Source organism: Electrophorus electricus, chromosome 24, assembly GCF_013358815.1.
Source record: "Electrophorus electricus isolate fEleEle1 chromosome 24, fEleEle1.pri, whole genome shotgun sequence".
In the NCBI taxonomy this organism is placed as follows: Eukaryota; Metazoa; Chordata; class Actinopteri; order Gymnotiformes; family Gymnotidae; genus Electrophorus; species Electrophorus electricus.
Genome location: NC_049558.1, coordinates 8,632,124 through 8,650,000, shown reverse-complemented (window position 1 = coordinate 8,650,000; position 17,877 = coordinate 8,632,124). Strand labels below are relative to the sequence as shown.

The window sequence follows — 17,877 nt, the reverse complement described above, 5'->3', positions numbered from 1 at the left end:
AAGGCTGAGCAGACTTTGGCGGCTGGCCTGCAAGCACCGGGTGCTTTGAGCCCAGCGCTGATCTAAACTTGCTCCAGAGCGATGAGACAGCTGTCTTCAGCAGCCCCGCGACTTTGTGCTGTCAGCAGCGTCTAAACGGGACTCCTTCCTGGTGCTAACTAAACGCTACTGTTTTCTCCTCTTTTTCTCGGTGTGAGTGTTTTTTCTTTTCCCCTCCACTCGTCTTTTATCTTGTCGTTTTGGTTACCGTGGAAGCGTCATCCGTCCCAGTGCATGTCCTCATCTCCTGGCTGAGGGAGGAGGTGTGGCGTGCGCTGCGTGCATGTGTGTCTCTGTGATGTGCCTGCGATATAGCCTTTATTTATATTGGAGGAGAAGTGAACAAACAAAGATTAAAAGGTCTATGGAGAAAAGAGGTAGCAGTGAAAGGAAAAGTGTTGATCTGTTACATGGCTTATTTGCAAAGAAAGTTCCTCATAGCTCAGGTCAGAGGTTGAGATCTACAAATGTAGAAATGTTAATATTTCTCTCTTACCTGTAATTGTTCAACAATGAGGAAGAAAAAAATCAAACACTTTGGTCATGAACAGCACGTCTTTACACTCACTCATTGTTAGCAAACTATCAGTTGAGACTGAGGTGATTCTCAATAGGGTTAAGTTTACAGTTAGGTTTAGGTTTTGGGTTGAACTTAAGGCTAGTGTTGGGGTTAGGTTTAGGGTTAAATGATGTATTTCATTTAGATTTCTGTTTAATTGATATTCAGGTGATTTGTTAGTTAAACTATTAGTCTGCAAAGCATCTACAGGGCACCATAATAAAGTGTCACCCCTCTCTCTCCCTCATTAGGAGCAGACGAAGCCGAGCCCAGTTCTGACAGCCGCGGAGACTTCTTTGTGAAGCAGGAGGAGGCACTGGCTGAGGAGACGAGCTTTCTGGGCTCCTCATTGGCCAGTGAAAGGGAGGAGGCCGTGGGCCGGGGCCAGGAGCGAGGGGGGTCTGTGGCCAACCTCCGGGCGGCGCTAATGAGCAAGAACAGCCTGTTGTCTCTGGGAGCGGAGATGCTGAGCGAGGACAACCCCCTGCTGTTTGACTACCTGCCCAAGGGAGGACACTCGCTCTCCTGTAAGTCACAGTGTATTATCCTATTGTTACTGTAGAGTCATAAAGACTCCCACACCCAATGTGCTCTCACAGGCGCCCTAGATTGCCATAGATTGCCCATAGACACTTCCTGAAGATTATTTATGTTTGGATGTCCAGAGGTACAAGGTTCCACAGAGTTCCGTAAGAATGTCATTAAGAATAATGGAGGCTGTTGTCAGACTCTGTGAGCTGATGTTTTCATTTTAGTCCCTGTTGCTCTAGCTCTAGTTTGTTGGTAATGCAGATGGTTTGGATTCCTGTGATTGTTAGTGACTTTAGGCTCTAGTTTTGTGGCTGAGGTGGTGGTAGATTTGTGACTGAGTGCGTGGTAGTTTTGTGACTGAGTGCGTAGTAGTTTTTGATGTGCTTAGGTGGTACTGTTGTTTGTTTTGTGATAGTGGAGTAATTCATTTTTATAGTGTGTTGCAAATGAATGTGACTTTGTTTGAGTAATATTTGCTTTGGAATGTGCATGTCATATTTTAAATATTGTTAAATGCTCTGGGCATTTTGAATTTTCATGCACAAGTCCTTAACATGTATTGTAAAGTAAAAATGTGTGTGTGTGTGTGTGTGTGTGTGTGTGTGTTCACACTCATTAAGCCTTCAGGTTATATTTCCCCTCTAACTGCTTCTTCCTAACATATTTCAAACAACCATATACAGATTATAGGTTAATAAAAGCCTCTAAAATATTTACACTGTTGTTTTTGCACACTACACCACTCCATCAAGGCACCGCTCTCTCTCTCTCTCTCTCTCTCTCTCTCTCTCTCTCTCTCTCTCTCTGTCTGTCTGTCTGTCTCTCATTCTCTCTCTTTCTGTGGTAATTGTGTCTTTTGTGTAACTCCCTTCATGTCCTCTGTGAGAGAGGAGCATCGGGGGGAAAACTCAGAGCCACTCATCCTGTGCCTCAGGGCGGGCTCTCGTGTGCGCGCGGCTGTGCGTCTGCGTATTCTCCGGACTGGATTAAGGCTTAATGGACGCTCTTAAGGACAGTCACTGTCACTCAGGCCACCAGTGCTTTGTTTGGCCGGCTCAAGCTATAAGGAAGCATATAAAAATGTGGAAAACGCTGCACTGTTGCCTCGCCCTTCGTGCATAGAGCAATCAGGAAATATGATACATAATTGCTTCCAGTGTCTGTTTGCCAGGGAGTATCATCAAGCTTTGCTTTGAAATAATGTATAGAAGAAGGTGGAGGCGTATTCTTGAGCAAAGCGCACCACACCAGTACACACAAATATACCACAATAGCTGGGCATGCGCGCGCGCGCTGGCCAGCGGAAGGGTCAGCCTGCGCTTTTCTCTTGACACGCGGCCCCCCCTTCAGCGTGCAGCACTCCAGACGCCGCGCAGCCTCAGGCCTGCCTGCTCCACGCACTCGCCACTCACATGTCCCTCTCTCAAACTTCAAAGCGTGTTTGTTTAAGTCCCGGGGAAAGGCACTGATCTAACGGAGCCGCAGGGTCGCGCCGGGTCGGCAGCATCGGCCCGCTACGACGGCGACGTTCCCGGCCTAGCCTCCACAGAAACTGATCTCAGGTCAGAGCTTGGGCATGTGATTGGCTTTAGACATGCGTGCCTCCCTTCCTCACCCACTGATCTATAGACTGTGACAGCGAGCTGCCAACCTGTCCACCCAGCTGTCAGTGCCAGCATCTCAGGGGAGCGTGCACAGAGTGTTTGTGAATTTGAGGCTCGATGATACACTCAGATGCTGGTTAGATCTCGTAGAGCATGTGGGAGCTGTATTACAGGGGACAGGCATGGAAGTGAGACTGACGATCGCGTTGATGGACCGAAGGGTTTTTATTGTTTTGCATTTTGCAAGAAAATAAAAATGACAGCAAGGTGGTGAAACTATTTAAGTGAGTCCGTGTGTATGTGTCGGCTTGTGTGTGTGTGTGTGTGTGTGTGTGAGTGAGAATGTGTGCGTGCTGTAAATACATATGTTGGACCAAAGTGGCAATCAGACTATGTCTAATGTCTAATCTAATATTGTGACTTCAGAGTGGCCTGTTATCATACTGGAGCTGCTGTCCTGCCATATGGAAACTTGGGCCATTCAGAGAATCCACAATTAGCATAATTACTAGGGACCAATTAACCTTGCTCTCGACGTAAGATAAATGGGCTTGTGTGTGAGTAAAGACTCAGGGGTGTGGAGCTGGCTGGGCCTGCAGGCTTTCTCTGGTGGGTCCTCTTTTCAATGCTCAGCACTAAATACTTGTCACCAGTCTAAATCGTTGGTAAAGTTTCACATGAAGCTTCCTCAGTCAATATACAGCATATAATACTGAAATGGCGTTCTGATTCTACAGCACTTTTCTGTCGCTCACTCTGTGATCTCTAAATCCATCAGTTTAATAAGAAGACGCTCATGCTGAATTATAGCCAAGCTCTTGGACTCCAACTCCAGCAGGGAAAAACGTGCAACCAGAACATTGTCCTCATACATCATACATGAGCGGGCAGTAATCCAGTATTATTAGTGCAGATAGAAGTTCACGTTCGGTGTCCATTGAGTTCTGACTCATGATTGTGATTTATGACCAGATAAACCTGGTCACAATTCACAATCACAAGAGCTCACTCTTACAGAATCTTTAGCGATTGTAACCGTCATTGTTGTATTGTTGTCGTGTAGCTGTCCCAACAAAACACAAACAGAAATGAACAAAAGGAATGGGATCAGGTGGTTTTGTCTTATATTATGCCTGTGTTTTGTGTATGCGGGTATGTTCTGGAGTTTGTGGTTCCGAGTGACCTCCCTCCTCACTACTCCACTCCCATGGGTGCACAGAGGCAGGTGGGGGTTAGTGAGGTGAACACAGCACTTAGACGCCTGCCTGCCCTCTGTTGGCCCAGTTCCTGTGAGAGAGTGAGAGAGAGAGAGAGAGACAGACAGACAGGGAGACAGACACAGAGAAAGAGACGATTTTGTAATGCCAATAAAACTCATTTAAATTGAAATGGAAAATGGAAAGAGACAAACAGAGAGACAGACAAACAAACAGAGAGAGGACAAGAGACAGACAGAAAAAGAGAAAGAAGCTTTGAGTAAGACAGGACTCCAGAGCCTTCTCTCACAGCTGTGGTACCCATACATTTTCCCCTACAAGTAAAATTAGATATTTATTACTTCACTGACTTTACACTCTTGCAATGACTCATATTTGCATCAAATGATTAATGTTTTGTAAAAAAATCCGACAGATTGATCAAATGTAATGAAGAATTCTGATATTGAGTGACATGATGAAATTCTTAATTTCCAAGGTTTTAATTCATTAACAGTTCAAATATGGATATTATCACAAAGAATAATATTTATATATCACTGCAGTTCTTCCTTTACTGTGGTTTGCATGTGGGGATGGAACAGCGGATTGTCAAATGACTCCGACTCTCTGCTCACAGATATGCATTAAGCGTGTTACACATTATGTGGTCTTGAGAATATGATACGAATGTGTAACAAGGTATCTGAGAGAATGGTTTTGTTTTTTGTTTTTTTAAATATTTCAGTGTGTCTCTCAGTACAGCTTAAAAGGGCAAACTGGGCTAAATGTAGGGGTAGGTCTTACTTTTTAGTCAGAGCTCAGGCTGAACCACAGTTCTGTTTTGAACTAACAGGTAAAGCCCACATCTTCAAGGTCTCTACACCCTCCCAGTCCTTCTGAGTTTGACCATCTGACAACGGGGCTTGTAGACGCACTAACCTAAAATCAGGCACAATGGTTGAATTTGAGCAAACTGACACAAGACCAAGTGCTTATCATTTCATGGCCGACATCCCCTGACTTCACTGATGCCCTTCACCTGTTTAATTGGATGATTGTAATTGTCTTACTATTCTGGATACAGTTACTAGCAGGTACCAAACCGTGATGGAAATAGAAGCTATCGCTGAGAGTGAAATTAGGGAGAGCACTACAGATACCGCACGGATGTGCAGGCGCAATTCCTGTTAGTGCACAGGGATGAGACGTCAAAATCAGGCGAGGGGTAAAGGGGATGTCAGGGGAAAGACTCCACCCTTCATGTCATGACCTTCCCTCAGTAATGAGTGTGTGGTGATGAGTGTGTGGGGAGAAAAAAAGACAAAGACTGGGGCGAGGTCATTTTATTGGGAAACATTCACACTGTGTTTGTGTAGGAGTGTAATTGAGTGTGTATGTGTGTGTGTGTGTGTGTGTGTTCTCATGGGGCATGGGAGTGCAGGGTGTGGGAGAACAGTATTCCAGGAATCTGTCCATGGTCTTGCTTTACCAGAGGGTGTGTGTCTCTCCTTCCAGCACCTAACCACTTTTCCCAACAACAGAGTCCTCCAGAAAACCCAAGCGCAAACAAACGTCCACACAAACATCTTCACATTTAAACTTGAATATTCGCTTAATTGCAAAACCCATGCAAAATCCCATGACGCGACCCAAAACAAATCATACTCTCCAACAGGACATGGCGAGAGATCTTTAATTTGTCATAAGGCATTGATTCCACAAGCACTCTGAAGCTGGGAAAATAAAATACACGGTATGAAAAATAAACATGCAAAATGTAAGCCCGCCTCTTTTGGTGCATACAAATAGCAGTCAACCTTATCAGTGTCATCAGACCTTAAACCGCAATGAAGGAAGCAAGTAACTTTGAATGTACAAATTCAGTAACACTTTACCCTTTTGTTAACCAGTGTTCTACTATGGGGGGAAAAAAAGACATTAAAAGTTATCAGTATCCTGGCTGGTCAAAAGAAAGAGCTTCTCGCCTTCCACAGCTCAGTACACCACCTCCTGTTTTTGTTTTGGATGGACTCTATGAAACAAATGACCGTGTTTTTCCTGATAACTGAAACGAAGAACTTCAGGCATCTTTTCGAAGCGCCTTTTCTTTCACTCTTTCATACAAGCGCAGGCGAGCATGTGCACACACTCACACACACAAGCGTGTATGCACACACACACACACACACACACACGTGCACACACGCGCACGCGTGTACACATGCACACAAGCGTGTTCACACACACACACAGGCGTGTACACACACACACACACAAGCGTGTATACACACACGTGTACACACGCGCACGCATGTACACATGCACACAAGCGTGTTCACACACACACACACACAGGCGTGTACACACACACACACACACAAATGCGCACACACATGCACACACACACACACAGGCACATACACACACTCAAGCATGTACACACACTCGCGCACTCAAGCATGTACACGCACTCACACACTCAAGCGGCCCTCCCTTGTGTGTGCACGTGGGAGGATGGAGAAGCAAAAAAGAGCGAGCGAGAGAATTCAACCCCTAACCCCGATCCTCATGAAGGAAAAAAAAAAAAAAAAAAAAAAAAAAGAAAGAAAAAGCAATAAATAAATAAATAAATAAAGCGCTCATCTTTTTCCCATTATTTCATTCTTTCACTCCCATCCTGCTCTCCCTCTCTGGTTGTAAAACGACTGTGTTTGGCCCCTGCCCCCCCCCCCTCCCCTCCGCTGTGTGGAAGACGGCGGCTGCTCTCAGTGCGGGTGGGTGAGACTCCTCTCCTGTGCTCCCCAGGGTCTCACTGCTCCAACGGCAGCGGCGGCGGCGGAGCCCCCCGCCCCGGGGCCCCGCTCGATCGCAAACGCAGGGCGCCTGCGTCCTCTCCTCCGCCCGCTCTCCCTCCTCTTCCTCTCCCGCCGTCCTCCGAGCGGCGGCACCCCGGGGCGCCCGGCCCGCCGCCGGCCGGGGGCCCCTCGCGCGCTCCTGAGGCGGAGCCCCCGCCCTCGCCCTCCGAGGTAAGTCCGTCACGGCCTCCCAAAGCCCACCGCCATCCTCCCCTTCTGCGCCGCGCTGTCCATCTCCGACATCCCGCCGCTTTCACGTATAACACCGAACGTCCCCTTCTCCCTTTTTTTTCCTCTCGCTTCGTCTGTGCCCATTCTCTCCCCTTTCCGTTTCTCTTAACCCCGCGTCTCTGAGAAAACATGCCTGCTCCAAGGAGAACTCTGGGAGATTTTCTCCACCAGGCAAGGAGGGGAGAGGTGAGGGTGAGAATCAATAGGGGTGGACAATGTGAGGGTCAGGGCAGGTTTTGTGTTTTCTTGTACGGGTCCAGGAAATTGCATTCTCCCCGTGTGTGCTAAGGTGGCATTTGGTTTCACAGGACCTCCCTCCCAAGAAGCCGTACCATCTCTGCGGACGAGCCATCTGTTTGGTTAGACCATAGTGAGTTGCTTTTACACAGGGGAGGGGGGACGAGGGAGTGAGAGCAGGAGAGAGAGAGAGAGAGAGAGAGAGAGAGAGAGAGAGAGAGAGAGAGAGAGCGAAAGCACAGAAAATGAGTAAGACTTAGAAAAGGAAGGGGCTCGAAGGTATAGAGGTGGATAGGTCGCACCTACGTTCACTCTCAAAGCGAGAATGAACAAACAGCAGTGCATCTGTACTACCACCCCCTTCCCCTCATACTCACGCACACGCCTCTTCAGAAACAAATATTGAATATCCTCTTGTGTCACGAGACAAAGAGCATTCCACTCTTCTCTCCACCTGCTGTGCGCGTGGAAGCGCCGGCGAGAGAGTCTGGCCAGACACGGGACATATCGAGGGGCTTTCTGTCGCCCTCGCATTACTGCGTCTTCATCTCCTTCGTCTTTTCTCCCATTTTCCAGCTTGACATTTCTGCGTTAATTCTGTCTTTTTTTTTTCCTTCTTTCTGCTGAAGGAAAAGGCTTTTCGTTGGTTTTTGTTTGTGCACGCGCGTCATTGCAATAACACGAGCCTGCATGCTTCAAGAGTTCAATCTATACACGTTTGGTTATTCAGCCGTAACGTTTAACAGTGTGTACATGTATTCTTACAGGAAGAGATGCACGAGGAGGAAGACAGTCCATGTAACAGTGCAGGTATTTGTGTGTGCGTGTGTGCGTGTGAGCTGTTCTGGCCTCTCATACCTTATCTGGCCTTCTCTGCATGACTGGCTGTTATTTTTCACATACATAAGCTCATCTCCTGGTGTTAGTTCTCACCTCTCTCTCTCTCTCTCTCTCTCTCTCTCTCTCCATTTCTCTGTCCCGCTCTCTCTCTTTCCTTCAGGCCTGGAGTGTGGCCAGGCTCCTACAGAGGAGGATCAGATGGCGGAGGAGCAGCGTGGTGCGTGTGCGGCGGAGGTGCGGGCCGGAGGTGCAGGCTGGCCGCGGGAGCTGGCCTGCTCCCTGTGCAAGCGACTGTTTAGCAGCCTGCTCCAGCTGAGAGAGCATGAGTATGGCCACACGCTCTCGCTCATGGCCCTGTCCCTGGACTGCCTGGAGCAGCAGCGCCCCCCGGCGGCCGCGCCCTCCCTGGCACCGGCCGCCCGCTACCGCTGCTCGCGCTGCCCCGCCAGCTTCACGCTCAAGTCCAACGCTGACCGCCACGAGAAGACCATCCACTTCAACCGAAAGCGGATGCGGTGCGCCTACTGCCTGAAGCACTTCCGCGACCGCACCGACCTCAACCGACACCTGTCGTCCGTGCACTCCAGTGAGCGAGTCTACGCCTGCCCGGCGTGTGCCCGTACCTTCAGCACGCAGAAGAACCTGGCTACCCACACCAAGATCTGCTGCCAAGCAGCCTCTGGCCCTGCCAAGCTGCTCTGGAGCTCCCACGCCTTGGAGGCTGACGGCCATGGCGAGCGCGGCCACGCCCCGAGCGGAGATTGATCGTTAACCCTGCATCCTTGGTCCGCCCCCCCCCCAGTTGCCTGAACTTGCCGTTTGACCTGTAGGTTAGAACGAAGACACTGGAGTGACTTCTTCGTAGAGTCTACTCAGGGCTTCCTTGAGCACTGAGATTTGTACAAGCTTTGTAGCACATTTGTGCAAGACTTGTGCAAACATTGTAAAATGTAAAAATGTGAATATTTGGTGAATTAAAGTATATATTCTATATATTTGTAGATTTTTATATGATTACTGTACATGCACCAACAATGGCGGCGGCTTTGAGCATTGATAAGCACAACTACTACGCAAAGACAAAACACTGTCTTATGTGCATGCACCTGTGTTTGTGCATCGAGTACTTTTATTCTACAAAGTAATCAGACAAGAGAACACAGTGATCTCAGTGTAGTGGATGCCAGCACACCCAGTGTTTGGGCGGCTCTGTCCTCAAACTCTCGGCCTGATCATTGTGTCCTTCAGAAGAATGCTAATCAGGGCCTCAATGCCTTTCTGTTTCTTAGGGTGCACTTGAGTATCCCAGGTTTCTACACAAAGTGTGCAAGTTCATTTGGATTTTAAAATTTTCTAGAGATTTCCTTACGGGTAAATCATAGGTCTGCCTTACTGGAGCACATCCCTCCTGTCTGGGCTGATTATCTGTGCACGATACTGCCCCTCGCAGGAGGAACGTGTTATTTCCTCCCTTTACAGTGCTATAATTGAGTGGAGTTGGATGATCTGGGATGGGGAGGGTTAGGTTTCGGCCTAAAGTCCCTCAGCCAGCAATGTCCTTGTTGTAAGCCTCTGTGTGTGTGTGTGTGTGTGTGTGTGTGTGTGTGTGTGTGTGTGTGTGTGTGTGTGTGCGCGTGTGTCTGCATGTGTGTGCGCGCATGATGTGCATTTGTGTGTGTGTGTGTGTCTAAGCACAGCTGAATAATGTCCGTAATTGGCTCAGCTTGGCCCTTACCCCAGCTGACCCTCGACCTGTGAGATAAGGAGGATGTGGGAGGAGAAAAGTCGTTAAGGTCGAGGGTACCGTAGTAACCCCCATAGACCTCGCTGGCCCTACAGCAGGGTTTATGTCACAGCCATAGGAGGAGAAAGCGTGGGCATTATATGGAAAATGATGGGCCACTGGAGAAACGGTTCGGTCTTAATCTCCTCCACGGTTTTGCACCTAGAAATATTACAGGTGCTAGTAGTATTGCTGAAAGAAGTATTGCTGTGAACCAAATATTTCATCAAACCTTTGCACTGAACATTGTGTCGTCCATTCTGACACCCTTTAATGATTATTTTTGTTTTGGAATTTTAAGTGAATAAATTGGAGTGAATAATGTAGCCCATTGCAGATTGTTTTTGCCAGACATGTAGTATTATCTGTCTTTGAGTGGTTAGACCACAAACATTAGAGCTTTTTTTTTTTTTTTGCCAGCAAACTATGTCATCTCTGGAGAGAATTTTCATGTGCTCCGAGTGCTTAGCGTTTATCTTTACAAAACTTTCAGGATGTTAAGTTATGAAAGTTTTGTAATGTCTCTTTCCAAACAGACATCTGAAAGCCATATTCAGTAGATGAGTGATTGTTTCCGTGAATGGCTGTCAGGAAATGAAAAGCAGCAGTAATTGTGTTCTGACCATCACAAAGTTGCATTAAAATGGAAGTCTGTCAGTCCCATACTTAGACCTACCTCTTTTTCTAGCTAATTTTACAACTGGAAGATCTTTAGACCACATGCATGTAGATGCCTACACGTTATGGCTAGCCAAAGCCATTTTCAAAGGGACATAGCCTACATATCTATGTAGATATGCACCAAAAATGCGATAACCAGTGACAAGTAGCTACACGTTAATGGGGCATTCTCTTTAAGTGCCAAAGCATTCACTAGGAAACCTGATTGATTGCTATTATAGAAGGCAGTGCTATTAAAGAGTGCTGTTATATTTAGGCAGCTACTGTGATCATGGGGAAGACTGGATCTTTTCCCCTTTCGTACTGACTCATTCTCACTATGGGTTGTACTGCATGCTTCCTGTTTGCATCTTTGCTTCTGTGTTTCGTTTGCCATGTGTAAAAGAATTGTGGTGTGTTTAATCTTCCAGTTCTATGCCAAGTTGCTCAGAGAGAAACTCACTCCAGGTTTCTTCACTTTGCAAAGCACAGTGTAACTATTGTTGTTTGAGCTTTTGAAACTGGTGCTAGGCTGAATGTCAGGTGTGTTTTTGGAATTCAGTATTTTAACCACTACTATGCAAAAAAAATAAATGAATGAAAACCTTGAACTTGCACTTTTGTAAAGCTTTAGAGAATTCTCCTCAGGGAAAGAAAAGACAGATTGGCTTTCTGTTTTGTTTGGTTTTAACTGACCAAAGAGATGATGTGAACATTCCATTAGTATTTGATATAAAATTAATCTAGTATTTGATGCAGCAACCCCTGCTGTATTATTTGCACTTTTATTTGTCTTTTGAAACAACAACAAAAAAGTTGTCATACAAATATAGGCTATTGTTTAGCAATTGTGTAAGTGGTTGTTTGTATTTTTGTAGTCAATAAATTTTCTTGTGATCCTTGAACCAAGTTGTGCTGCTATACTTTGTATAAAACTTTGTCAGTGTAAAAGGGTTTTTTTTTTAATTTGTTTGTTTTGTTATTTTTTTTGAACCATCTGTTAAAAAGTCCAGTATGTGGTCATCACATCGCATGATCCGTCCTCATTCTTTAACCTCGTGTTGCGCACATTGTCAAATAAAGCCAGACGCCTTTTTAGCGAGCGTCGGCGCGAGCCTGCGCCAGCTGTGTGCGCCTGTCTGCTCTCTGCTTCTCTTCATTAGCTGTGCCAGTCTAGACCGACGGCCTAATGCAATTACAGGCATCTGATCGGGAAGCGCGCAACTCGTGCGTCTACTGTTCCCGCTCTCTTCTCCAACTCCTACACCATTTGGCCGAAGCATCATCTAAGACGTGTCTTGTCTAGATTCCTGTGTCAGTTTGACTGGGTGGTGATCGTTGAGCAGGCAACAGAGGAGATGTGCTGCTATTCTTCCATATTTATATCTACGTCGAATTTGAGGTTTTTTTTCAACAGTGTGACCAAATGTGCCTCAGTGCTGTAGTGGTTGCTAGGGAAACTGTCCTTTAGGACTGGCTTTGGTAGCTAAGGGAAGGTGAGCTAAGCTGAGAGACCTTCCTTAACGCTTCTCAGAATAGGTTGAGCGTGCTAATGTAGCAAATCCACAAGACTGAGCGAAAACAACTGGCGTGCCACAAGCCATTTATTAGAGCCGTATAGTTGACCTAGGTGACTGTGGAGTGTTTACAGCTATGCTTTTGCATTCAGATTTCACTGGTTAGTTGTCTACATAATGTTATTTATGTGGTTATTTATGTGGTTTAATTTATTTTATCAACAAAAAATAGCCCTGTGGTCTCAGAAGGCAATGGGCCTGCCTGAAGTAACAGTAGTGACGATGACAGCTGTCAGTCGGTCTTGTCTGTCTGGGAAGTAAGAAACTACTCTGCAGTAACTCTTTAGAGGGGTGATTGTGGCGGAGGGTGTAGCTACTGCAGTAATTCAGTGCATGTGATTGGTGTGGATCACGCCACCTCTGACAAGAGCTCCTCTTTCTCTTTGCAGTAAACGACTTCACGGTTATCAGGAAGAAGTTCAAGTGTCCGTACTGCAGTTTTTCTGCCATGCACCAGTGCATTTTGAAAAGACACATGCGCTCACACACAGGCGAGAGGCCCTACCCCTGCGAGATCTGCGGGAAGAAGTTCACCCGGCGCGAGCACATGAAGAGGCACACACTGGTAAGTGCAGGGGAGTGCAGTACACAGGGCAGTCAGCAGGGGGCGGCAGTGCGGTTAACAGAGATGGCAGATTTATTAAATGATAGGCTACAAATAACTTTTATATGGTTGACGATTAAAATGGGACATTTTGTAAACTTGGAATATGCTATGCGCAAGTTACAGAATTACCATACTGCACTTTATGAATATTTATAAAGTTGAAAAATATGGTTCAATATGTGATGGATGACTATTTTACACTTGGGTTGTATTGGGTTGTATGATTAATGAAGTGGTACAAAGTCAAAAAGTCAAATTCTATTCTGTGAAGCGTATTTCAATAGAAAATAAAAGCACTGAGAGATTCACTTTTTTGTGACATTCTCAGCGCTTCCTTCTCTGCCTCTATATGCTTTGTTCATCGGCTTCCAGCCCCTCTACTACATCCCTCTCACGGTCTCGTCACAGAAATCATCGACACGCTTTGGCAACATGTTCCCCGTCCGAGTGTGGTTAAGAGAGTGTGCCACAGAAATTAGCTTTGGTTTTAGGCAGATCAAAGAGTCAGTAGAAGGGTAGAGCAGCTAAAACGCAGCGCAGGCTTAGCAGCTCGACGTCTGCTAGGCTGCGGTGTCCACGCCGTGCTCTTTCCTGCCGTGCTGGCTGGACTTGCATCAGGTTCCATTCTGCAGCTCTAGAAAGTGTCCCTCTGTCTGGCTAAAATGATTTGTAAATACTCCCTCCCTCTAGTGATCCGGTTTCATAGTTCATCTCTTTATGATTATTACTACATTTAATTTCATCGGATTTTCAGCATTTCATCAAAACAGTTTGTTCAAGGCGTAAGATGTAAGTTCTAATATGTATACTCTGTGGCTCTCGCTGTGTATTTCCCTCTCTGTTTGATAGGCTGGTTGAGTGTGTCCAACTCTCATTTAGCTGTGTATTTCCTGCATGTATGCCACTGTATTTCAGGTGCACAGCAAAGACAAGAAGTACGTTTGCAAGGTGTGCAGTCGCGTGTTCATGTCGGCCGCCAGCGTGGGCATCAAGCACGGATCGCGGCGCCACGGCGTGTGTGCAGACTGCTCCGGCCGCGGCATGGCCGCCCTGCTGGACCACAGCGCCGAGGAAGGCGCCTCCCCCGAAGAGGAACTCCTCTACCCCGGCGACCACCGCTTCCCCGGCGACCACCGCTTCCCGGACGACGGCGCCGACGGCGACGAGGAGATGATGGCGGAGGCGGAGCTGATGGGCGAGGGCGAGGAAGAGGGCAGCAAGTGGCCGGCAGACTCAGGGATGTCGCAGCGCGACGACGGGGCCACGGACGATGGGAAGGAGGAGAGCGACTCGGCCCAGGAGGGTGAAGCCCCGCCGGGCAGCGAGAAAGACTTTGCCTGGATCTCCTAGTCCCGCGCTGGGGCGGCCCGGTCCGTTGCGAAGCGCCTGTTTCTCTTCTGACGGGTGTGTGCCTGAGCAGAATACCCGAGTCAGATCTCTGTGTGGATGGAGCCACACACGCGCACACACAGATCGCAGAGATGGAGGCAGGGCTGTCAGTGGAGAGTTCTTCTCTCCGTGACCCCACGTCTGTCTGAGCCGGTCTTTGCATCGTCTCCTTCTTTCTTCCCTCGTAAGGACAAGGGTTTGAGCATTGGTGTTTTATATTTTTTTTTTCTGACCAGAGAGATTCAAAGTGTCTTAAATGTTGCTGTTTAATCGGTAGAATGCGCTGACGGGTCAGAGAAAGGAAGCATATGACCATGTGGTCTGGCCATGCAGACACCAGCGGGTGCTGTCTTATCTATTGCAAAGCTGTATATGTCAAAGACTTTCAGCAGTTTTTAGCACATTGTTTTCTGCAAAGGAAAAACTGCCACAGACTTGCACTTTAAACAAACATTTACTAGATTCCTATCAACTCCTTGTTTCTGTGGTTTACATTTTTATTCCAATTTACATAGACAAATATGGTGACCGCACCTACCTTTAAATATGTGTGTCCTCATGACTGTTATATATGAATATTTGTGCAGAGTTTGCTGATTATTATGTATGCCTTTTAACAGTTTCTTCCTCAGCCACTTAGGTTTTCCTAAACATTGTAGATGTAAGAACATGAACACTTAATGATTTTGTGTTTGTGAGAGACATGGAAGAGAGAGAGAGAACACTATGCAGAAATTAATCTTTCTAGTTCTCAACAATGTTCTTCTGTATTAAAAGGGGAGACACACGTCTTTTACAGAGAAAATGAGAAAGTAAGAGAGAGCCAGGGATACTGTAGGATAGAGGTTATGGTATATATTCAGATTTATGGGAATATTACTTTTGCCCCTCTGTAATATTCCCGTATAGCTTGCATTCCACATCTCATTGTCAGGGGAAAGGCTTAATTTATAAAGGGAATACCCAGTGAAAGGTGTGTGCGTGTGTTTGTGCGTGTGTGTGTGCGTGTGTGTGCGTGTGTGCGTGTGTGTGCGTGTGTGTGTGTGTGTGTGTGCGCGTGTGTGGGTGGGTGTGCGCGTATGCAAGCGTGACCTGTTTGCATGTAGAACCCAGAGGTAGTTGCTTTGTTGAAGGCAAGACAATATGAAACCAAGGACTCATCAGAAGCTTTGACTGCTGTAATCTTTCTAAGATATTTCTAAGATCGCTCTTTCTCTCACTCTCTCATTTAGTGTATTTTGGAGTTCCTTAGAGTCCTTAGATGTGTGTTGTACTGAATTCACTCTCTGCCCCTGAAATCTTGAAACCTAATCTGACAGGGAAAAATCATGCCTTCCCCAAAACATATCTGATATTCTTTTTTTTTCTTTTTTTTTTTTGGCATCTGGAGTCAGAGACATATATGCATCAAATGTTTTATTTAATGGACCACACCAGATGTTTGATCTTCTGTATAAACTTTCTCTTTTTCTTTTCTTTTAAAACTGCTTTTCTCCTACTCTTGTTGCTATTTAGTTTGTTAAAAATGGAAAAGTGTAAAAGGTTTGTGTTGGAAGTCCACCGAGTCTGGCGCATGCTGTAAAGTGAAGTCCGTCAGTTTCTTTCGTTTGGTAGGTTATTTATTAAGTCTTTTGTGCAAGACTAGTCTATTTAGATATACCCTCCCTTCTGCTTTAGTCTATCTATGGGGGCACAAACAGTGAAAATATTTGTGTGGGGGTGTGCGTGTGTGTGCGCGTGTGTGTGTGTGTGTGTGTGTGTGTGTGTGTGAGAGAGAGAGAGAGAGAGAGAGAGAGAGAGAGAGAGAGAGAGAGAGAGAGAGAGAGAGAGAGACTTGTTAATGTTTCTTTTCAGTGTCTGTGCCAGAAAATTTGAAAATGGGAATGAAATGCTTTATTACTTACTATAATTAACAAATTATAATTCTTATTATCATTGATATTGTTATTATTATTATCATTGTTGTTATTATTATAATTATTATTATTATTATTATTATTATTAAGTGCTGGATGCTAAGCTTTATTGTGAATTTAATTTAGCTATTTTCTTTTTTGTATGAGAGTGCAAAACTCTCAGTTTTGCCTTCTTTGTGGACAAGGCTTTTCAAAACCAATTCTATTGTGCCAGTTCCATGCATTTCTGTTTGATATTTCAAGTTGTATTTTGATTTAATGAGAATGGGGAAACTCCAGGGAAGCTAATTCATTGGGTAGATGTTTTCAGAAAGGGATATACTGCACATGCTTCTATATTTCTGACGTACACTAAGTAATGAATATTATACCAAAAAACAATCTAGTATACTTTGTATACATTACATTAAGTGCTTTTGTTTCAACAGTTTGTGTGCTGGTGCAAAGCTTTGATAGTGATTTTCTTTGTTCATTTATCTTTTTTTCACTAACTTGAGAATGCACAAATAATATTTGGTGTCATTATAAAAACAATGAAGGGCGTTTTGAGAGTACATTTTTTCTAAAATAAATTGCAGCTTTAAATCTGTTGCCCTTGGAGACATGCTCCATTAATTCATGTGTGCTACTGTATGCTGTCACCTTATATGAAGAGGTGTAAGGCCTGGCACTGGTTTGGGAATTATGGGAAAAGTATGCTTGAGTTTGCTCTGCAGTGAGAATTTGTACACATTTGTGGACCTCAAACCCCATCAGCCAAAGTGCTGGCCATTTATTACATCCAAATGCCTCTAAAACCTGGGACATTTTGCTTGTTTTGTTTGTTTAATTTATTGTGTTCTTAACCTTTAAATGAAATAAAATCTGTTGAAATTTAAAGAAGCAACATGGATGACATCATTTCAGTATACTATAAATAAATGAATCATGCCATAGTAAATGTTGTATTGAAGCTATGATGCTTCTTCTGGCCTAGTCTGATATGTGTCATGTGCATGGGCAGGCTATAATCAAGTCCTTGTTCTGCTTTCTTACAGTCTGGAGGTGGTTTCACTCCTTCTCATTGGGTTTAATCCAAACCCTTCTGAAATGTGCCTAAATGTATTTATGTGTATGTGTGTAGATGTGTTGTTTGTGCCTCTCTGGGCGTTTGTTTGTTTGTGTGTGTGTGTGTGTGTGTGTGTGTGTGTGTGTGTGTGTGTGTGTGTGTACACGCATATGCAATGTGAAAAATGGGCATGTATGCTATCAACCTATCACATTTCTATATTCTATATGTGTTGACCATTTTTTTTTCTATGGTGACAAGTCAGGTGTAGTTTCTGTAGATAACACAAACTGTTGTATATCTCTCTGTTTTGTATGTTTTTTGATTTGTGTTTTGCTTTGGCTTTTTCTGCTCATGACTGTTCACCTGTCTTTGTCCGTCAACCAAAATCTAGAATATGTTCAAACATAACAATATGATCTTTTACCACATTGCAAAACTGGAACTTTTGTAATATTGTCTGTAGTGCGTTTACAGTGTGTGTAATATATGAATCATAATGAATCCTAATCCCATCTGTTCAGGCTACATGTCTGAATGTTAATATGAGGAAATTATGAAGCCATAAGTATGACAAAATCGAAATCCTATTTAAGACACTTCCTGATTTTTGTTCATAATAAAAAACTGTTGTGTATACTTCCATATAGAGATAAAACATTATTAGACATATTTATTGTTTCAAAATGCTTCAAACAGCCTTTAATTGGCTGAGGTTGAGCTCGGAAGTTAGGCTTTAATGTTGCGAGGGCTATTGAACTTGTCAGTGACTTTATATTCATAAAATGTTTGGAATGCAGAG

General features: G+C 45.1%; 2 protein-coding genes across 3 annotated transcripts in view; both read left to right on the top strand.

The window, feature by feature from the left end:
- The window catches only part of zbtb46 (zinc finger and BTB domain containing 46), a 51,635-nt gene extending 35,738 nt beyond the window's left edge, over window positions 1–15,897 (top strand). For both annotated transcript variants that reach the window (XM_027019216.2, XM_027019217.2), the window contains exons 3-5: window positions 850–1,125; window positions 12,505–12,680; window positions 13,638–15,897. In XM_027019216.2, the coding sequence (XP_026875017.2) occupies window positions 850–1,125; window positions 12,505–12,680; window positions 13,638–14,072 (887 nt within the window). In that variant the 3' untranslated portion in view covers window positions 14,073–15,897. The remainder of the gene's footprint in view (window positions 1–849; window positions 1,126–12,504; window positions 12,681–13,637) is intronic.
- LOC113583102 (histone-lysine N-methyltransferase MECOM-like) lies at window positions 7,521–9,088 on the top strand. The gene is made up of 2 exons (XM_027019218.2): window positions 7,521–8,065; window positions 8,256–9,088. The coding sequence occupies exons 1-2, from the start codon at window positions 8,029–8,031 to the stop codon at window positions 8,858–8,860; spliced, it is 642 nt and encodes a 213-aa protein (XP_026875019.2). The 5' UTR covers window positions 7,521–8,028; the 3' UTR covers window positions 8,861–9,088.
- Window positions 15,898–17,877: the final 1,980 nt, after the last annotated feature.

What these genes read in the sequence shown, in the direction of transcription:
- LOC113583102 (XM_027019218.2), top strand. Translation starts at nt 8,029, where the DNA reads ATGCACGAGGAGGAAGACAGTCCATGTAACAGTGCAG. An exon ending in CAGTCCATGTAACAGTGCAG is followed by an intron (nt 8,066 to 8,255) that starts GTATTTGTGTGT and finishes TCTTTCCTTCAG; the next exon opens with GCCTGGAGTGTGGCCAGGCT.